This window comes from Charadrius vociferus, unplaced genomic scaffold, assembly GCF_000708025.1.
Source record: "Charadrius vociferus isolate BGI_N301 unplaced genomic scaffold, ASM70802v2 scaffold342, whole genome shotgun sequence".
Classification (NCBI taxonomy): domain Eukaryota; kingdom Metazoa; phylum Chordata; class Aves; order Charadriiformes; family Charadriidae; genus Charadrius; species Charadrius vociferus.
Genome location: NW_009647231.1, coordinates 1,271,392 through 1,278,467, shown reverse-complemented (window position 1 = coordinate 1,278,467; position 7,076 = coordinate 1,271,392). Strand labels below are relative to the sequence as shown.

Below are 7,076 nucleotides of genomic sequence, written 5' to 3'. Positions count from 1 at the left end.
GATCATTTTGCATATTTTCTCTTTTTACAGGACTATGAGTTGCAGACTATGACCTACAGAGCTATGGTTGACTCCCAACAAAAATCTCCAGTGAAACGCCGAAGAATGCAGAGCTCATCAGACTTCATTATTCAAGAGGTAAATGGGTTTCTTACGTCAGGACAACACATTTTTTTGAGTCTTTGCTTAAAACACAGTAAACACAAGAATGGGATTTAGGATTTAGTAAATGATGAAATAGGGTAACCCAAGAGAGATTATTTTTTCTCTATATAGATTTATGATGTGATAAATATCCTAATGGTCATTATGTGGTATTTAGGTAACAAGGCGGTATATTGCTGTTGATGAACAAAAGTCCCCCAAATTATAAAAAGCTATAAGAGAAATGTACCTCAGTAAAACTGTTTATATCTACCTCTGGGCTGGATCTTGATCAGACTAAACAGGGGGAGCTTTCACCTTTGCTGTGGTAAAACTTACCAGATCTGGACACTTGAACAGATTCCAAGGCAAAGCAGCCTCATTTGGGTGGGAAAGAGAAATCTGTCTCCCTGTTAACTGTTAGAGAGAGGAATAGTGACAGGCACTGCTTGTCCCTCTTATAACCTGTTCTTACTGGGGGGAAGAATCAAGGGACTGTGAAGTCAACACATTGTCTTCTGTTTCTTCTCCTTTGAATCTCTTCATAGATCCTTAGGATTTATTGTGTAAGTGAAACCTGCTGATGGCATTCAGCTTTAGAATCAAAATTAGGACTGTGGATTCCACAATCAGGATTTTGGAATCAAAACGGGAATAGAGTAGAGTAGTGGTTTTCACTTCTTTGAAGGTTAATGTGAGTGTTTCTCTCTCTTTTTTTCCCTGCACCTTGTTTCTCTGCAGTTCATGGATTTACGGACTCGTTATACGGCCTTAGTGACTTTGATGATGCAATACATTAAGTTTGCAGGTGACTCTCTGAAAAGACTGGAAGAGGAAGAGGTAGGTCTTCCCTTGGCAGCCAACCAAGCAAAAAGAACAGCTAGGCAAACAAAGAGCTACATACCTGTTGGAATTACTCACAAAGTTAGCAGCAGATATGAAAGTCTAAAGTTCCCTATATACTGCACTTTATATAGGAATGTAGGTGTGTTAAATTACACCATTATCATTCAGATAAGCAAAATCCTCTACCATCCGTGCATTTTACCAGTTCTTCCAGCTGGAAGGGTCATATGACTAAATCCTGATGGAGATGTAGTTACATACATTTTAATCCTTTAATATTTTAGGGCTTGATTTTTTGGATAAATGCGGACATTAAGATGAGGGCAAACTTAGTGTGCATGCACCATTGATATCCTATGTAGGCCGTAATATTCCATAGTATGCATTCTGGTCCACTTAATATATATGGGAATTCTTTAAACGGGGAGATGCGATGCCCTCTTAATTAATTTCTTACATTTCTTTGACATGATTAGATTTTTTTTTCCTTCTACCTTTCTACTGTATTGATTCCTTGGAGTCAAACAGAATTTTATTTATGCTTAGCATTGAATCTTATTAATGAGAGTAGGTTAGTGAAATTGCCCAGGCAAATTGCTCAAAATACATGCTTGCTGCAGAATCAACCTTCCAAACAATTGAGAAAAATATTTTAAAATTCTTCACTTTCTTTGGAAATGTTTCTCTCTGAAAGGGATTGTATAGTCATTTTTAAGGGACTACAGTGTTTTAGTATAATATATACAGTGCACATCTCTAAAATAATGCCCATATGAAATGTAGTTTTGCAATTAATTGGGCCTGTATTAAATGTAGTCCTGTGTAAATTACTCATAATTGGAGAACACTCTAGTAGAGTATAATTTTTAATTTATTATTACAGAAAAAAAAAAAATCATTCTCGTGCTGGCTTTCTCTTTATTGGCTTTTCTTGCTATTGAATACCTCTGGACAAACTGTAACGCTAACAGCATGTGTCTTTGTGCGTCATGAAGTGGTGGAGCATACAGATGGAAATAGATGATGTTTGTTGATAAGTAGCCATTATAACTGAGGATTTAGTATGACTAATAATGCTAATGGTATCAAGGATAAAAAGTGAAACAAAGAGCAAGAATTGAAATAATGATCAAGAAACCTGTGAATGCCAATAGGTTTCACATTCTTCAAGAGCAAATGGAATCTTTTCCATTTTCAGTCTGCTCTGAATCTCCAGGACTGCTTTTTTAGATATCAAACACCCCCAATCTTCCATCCTCCTCCACCTTCTAGATTTTTGATAGCTGCTTTGAAGATAACCCAAGTAGGTTTCCAGTCTCAAAGTGATTTGATTTTTCTTTGTAATCAGGGTAGTAAATCAGGCAATGAATTATCCTTTTCAAAGGAGGAATGATAATTTTTTTCTTCTGGGATCAAACCTCTGAAGTCTGTGATTGTTCCAAGATTTTCTTCTGTGCCAGTCTTTCTCCTAAGTCTCAATAATGGCATTAAAAATGCACAGAATAAGGAAAAAATAAGATCCTTTCCATGATCTCTCAGTTTAATCCATGTGCTGTCATGCTCAGAGCTTACCAGAGGAGAGTGAACGCCAGCAACCTGTGAAGTCAGCTGAAGTCTTTCAACGTTTGGGATGTAATGAAGCTGTTGAATTCAGAGAGGAAAACACACCTTATGAAAGCAGGATGGATGTGGAATATTTGCAAAAACGTAACTCTTCCAGTAAACCTAAACACACAGAAAATAAATTGGAAATTGACAGAAGAAAAGTAGATGTAGACAGACATGATAAAATCAAAACTCGTTCAGGTGTAAGAGATGCAACACCTTTAGAGAAAGTTGCACCCTCTTTCAAAAAGCTGGCAGTGCACAATCGAGGTGAAAAAACAAAGTTAAATTTGCAACCTGTGAACAACCCAGGCGTTTCTGGTAGTGTTGAAAGGGATACAGACAAAGTGCACAAAGCATCTCTGGATAAAAGTTACTTCATAGCAGAAAATCAAATCCTAGAAAAAATAAATTTAAATCCAAATGAAGCCAAGAGTATAATGCGAGAAATTTTGGATGTTTCTTCAGGAAGTATTTCAGGGAGTCGTTACGCAGTACAAGTCTCTGAATCTTACCCATTAGATTTTGAAGCGTCACCAGGGCAGAGTGATCCAAGTTTAGGTACAGAATTGGTAGGAAATACTGGTGATTTAAATGCAAATATAGCCCCCTCAGAAATTATTTCTGGAGGAGTGGATTATTTTCCATTAGCAAAATGTGGATCAGCAAAAAAGCTTTTGAGTCACGGTGAGAAAGTAAGTGAGAAGAAAATATCACAGGGTAAAATTTGTGGTTTGGACAACATAAATATAAGTGGGAAGAAGCAGAGTGAAGAACACAGGTTAGAACAGGGTCAGAAACGTAAAGATTTATTGCTAGTTGCAGAAATGGACAGTAGAGATAAGGGTCATAGCACAAAGGTACCTGGAAAAAACACTGAACTCCAGAAAATATTCTGTAAAAAAACAGGGGAAAAAGCCTCACATGAAAAAAATGAGAAGCAAAAAAAAAGAGACAATGATAGTGAAGAGAAAAGGAACACAACTATTATTAAGGTACCAGAGTTTTTATGCAATGCAAATGAAACAGTTAATTTAAGAATGATTCTAAACCAATCTAAATCAACTTTTTAATCTCAAAATATGTCGAGGTCAGGTGATTTAAAGTTGATTGAACATAATTTAAGCAATGAATATGCTAATGATACTAATTACTTTGCATTTTGAGATGCTTACATTTTTTAAGTTCTTAGAAATTTATTTTTGTTCATTTTGTATTACTATCTAATTACCATCCTTTTCTCCACCCAGCTGATGCTCAGCCATGTTGATTAGAAATAATGAAAGTTAACAAGATATAGTTCGTGACTGTGTCTGTTCTTCTTTTTCAAGTGTAATACATTAGATTTTATGCCTATGGGCACATAAAAAGAGATCTGATAAGAAACCAATTTATATATTTTGTATCCGGTGGGGTCTGTTCAAAATTGTAACACGGGAAATATGGAGAGGAACTGAAGAAGCTGCCTTTGCATTAGCCTTTTAGGAAATAAGTTTCATATATCGTATGAAAAATGAACTAAATCTGGTAGTTTTGAACTAAACCAACAGTTTGTTTAATTGGAAATGTTGCTATAATTACCCTTCATGCCATGTTTGTATGATCATAAGAATGTAGGTGTGTTCTTACCTCGTTAGCTCACATTTGGTAACTAAAGCCATAAGAGTGCTAATGAAGACAAGGTATGTATGGCTTCAACCATGTTATTACACGTGAATACACGTCTTGCTTATAAGAGTTTTCCCTTGATCTGCCAACATACAGAGACTACTACCTGACTGGTTTTCACTAGTATTTTCCTAATTACCATGTTTATACTTCTAACTTTTTCTACACCACAAAGCAGCCGTGCTCTTACCAGTGCCCCATCTGAGCCAGTGGAGGCATTGGGACTGTGGAGCGCACTACAGAGCATAGATGTACTGGGGTTTAGATACTACTTTTTTTGGAGCTGATGCATCTTGGCTGTAGCTGTAGATACTCCTACTTTTCTTGGAGGGGATTTCCAAACTTCTCTTGTGTTATTTGTGCTCGCAAGCATAAAATCCTTCTTTCTATTCCTACTGAACTGATCCAGAAATGGTAGACCACTTTCTCCTTGGGAATTCTTGCACGTAGTGTTTGGCTCACTGTTTGCTCTACCCATTTGTTTGGAGAAAAAGCATATGCAAGCTGTTGTTTGACACTGCTTACCGCTAAGAGGCATCTGACTGAAGTGAGAGGCTTCAGGACTTCTTCGCTTTGTGGATGTCTTTATGACGGGTTTCATACTTGGCTAATGGTAACTTCCTGAAGCTTGCTGTATCAAGAGAAGGTGATGGTGGTGGGAACTGCTTGTCCTGCTTTCTGGACGTACCGTATATATATCGGAGTAAGTATTTTCCACTCTGCTTTTCAAAGAGCCTAACGTGTTTCATATGCTGTATTACAAAAAGTACATTCCAACTTATCTTGTTCTTTTGCAGATTTTAAAGAATAAGGAAGCATCAGTGCGTGAGGCATATTCAGATCTAATGGCACAGCAAAATAGCACAATTGACGAGAACAGAAAACTCATGGGAAAGGTAAAAACACTTGAGGAGATGTTGGAGGATATGAAGAAGGAAAAATTGCAAGTGGAACAGGAGCTTCCTAAAGTGAGGGAAGCTGCAGAAAAAGAACGGAAGAAGCAGCAAAAGGACATGGAAGAGATCTGTCTTCAGAAGACCAAGGCTGAGCAAGAGGCAAAGCGCTGTCGTGTAGATCTAGAGAGCATTAAGAAAGAGAAAGCGGATGCAGAACAAGAGTTGGAGTGTGTAAAGCAGCTCATTTTTCAGGCAGAGACTCAAAGAAGTATACTGGAAGAAAACCTCCGTGCTTTTCGAAATCAAGTAGAAGAAAGCACCTTTACCAGAAGAAACCTTGAAGAGCATCTAAGAAGAAAAGATACTAATCTTCATGATTTAGAGCAACAAAAAAAAACCTTAATGCAGGAGCTCAAGAAAAAAACGGAAGGAGAAGAGAAACTTATGAAACTGATAAAACAAATGGAAGAAGATCTTGAATTTAAAGGGAATCTATCAGAAATAAAGCTGCAAGAGAAAGAGAAAACTGAAGCCAGAAGGAAGGTTGTTGAAGGCAGGTACTCTGTAACTAGAGAAACTTCCCTGCCAACTTTCACGGCTGGGCAAGGCAGCCAGTGTAGGACTGATTCTGAAATCACAAGTTTCCAGAAGAAGCAAGAAGCCAAAAAGGTAGAAGAGCTCAAACAGAGGATAGATGAGCTAACCCTTGCTAACAAAAAAGCTGATAAAACTATTAAAGACCTGAAATATGAACTGAATGAAATAGAGCTTCAGAAATCATCAACAGAAGAAAAGTCTCGTTTATTAAAAGAAAAACTAGATAAAGTCAATAGTGAACTTAAATGCCTAAAAATGAAGTTGGAGGAAAAAGACCAAGTAGAGCAGCGGTATTTGCAACAGTTGAAAGAACTGGAGAAGCAGCTACATAGAACCAGAGATAAAGCTGAAGAGGTGATGCAAGAAGCTATAGATCTTAAGAAAATTAAGATGAACTATCAGGAGGAGCTGAAATCTGTTCAGCAAGAAAAGACACAGCTGAAAAGGGAAGTAGAGGAATTAACTAGATCACAGACAAAAACTGAAATCACTATCAAACATTTAAATGCACAAATCAGTTCTCTTCAAAAAGAGAAGCTGGCAGCTGAACATAGAACACAGTCATGCAAAGGAGAAGCAAATAATCTTCAAGACCAGTATAAGAAAATTCAGGAACAGTTGCTTCAAAAAACAAAAGTAGAGAAAGAAAAACATCAGGAAATTCAGATGCTGAAGAACGAATTAGCCAAAAGTAATCAGGTGTCAGAAACATTGAAACGAAAGATAGAGGACCTTAATAAGTGGAATACTGAAACAAAACTACTAATGAAGCAAATTCAGTCTGAATCAGAGAAAATGACTTTGGAAAAGCAAAGTATTCAGAGGAAAAATGATGCATTAAAAGCCCTAGCAGATGGCTTCAAAGAGCAACTGCGTACGACAAATGAACAATTGCACAAGCAAACAATAATTGAGCAAGAATTCATATGTAAAATCAAAAGCCTAGAAGTTGATCTAGCAAAAACAAAAGACTTGGCTAGTGAATATAAACAAAAATGTGATAAACAAAGTGCTTCCACCCTAACCATTGACCGGGAAGTTAAGAATCTAAATGCCCAAATGAATGCTCTAACTCTGGAAAAGGGAATGAATGAGCAGAAGATAGAACTACAACAAGCTCATATACAAGAGCTAAGTAGTAAATTAAAAAAATTACAGGATGAACTCCATCAGAAGACTCTGGATGAACAAATGGCACGCAAGAAGATGATTCTGTTTCAGGAAGAGTCCATTAAGTTTAAACACTCTGCAGAGGAATTTAGGAAAAAAGTTGAAAAATTGCTGGAATCCCATAGCATGACAGAAAAGGACATTTCTGGC

The 7,076-nt window shown here is 37.0% G+C and overlaps 1 protein-coding gene across 2 annotated transcripts in view; it reads left to right on the top strand.

Annotated features, from left to right (window-relative positions):
• DST (dystonin) overlaps positions 1 to 7,076 on the top strand; it is a 310,119-nt gene that overhangs the window by 178,644 nt on the left and 124,399 nt on the right. For both annotated transcript variants that reach the window (XM_009879834.1, XM_009879835.1), the window contains 2 exons: positions 31 to 138; positions 886 to 984. In XM_009879834.1, the coding sequence (XP_009878136.1) occupies positions 31 to 138; positions 886 to 984 (207 nt within the window). The remainder of the gene's footprint in view (positions 1 to 30; positions 139 to 885; positions 985 to 7,076) is intronic.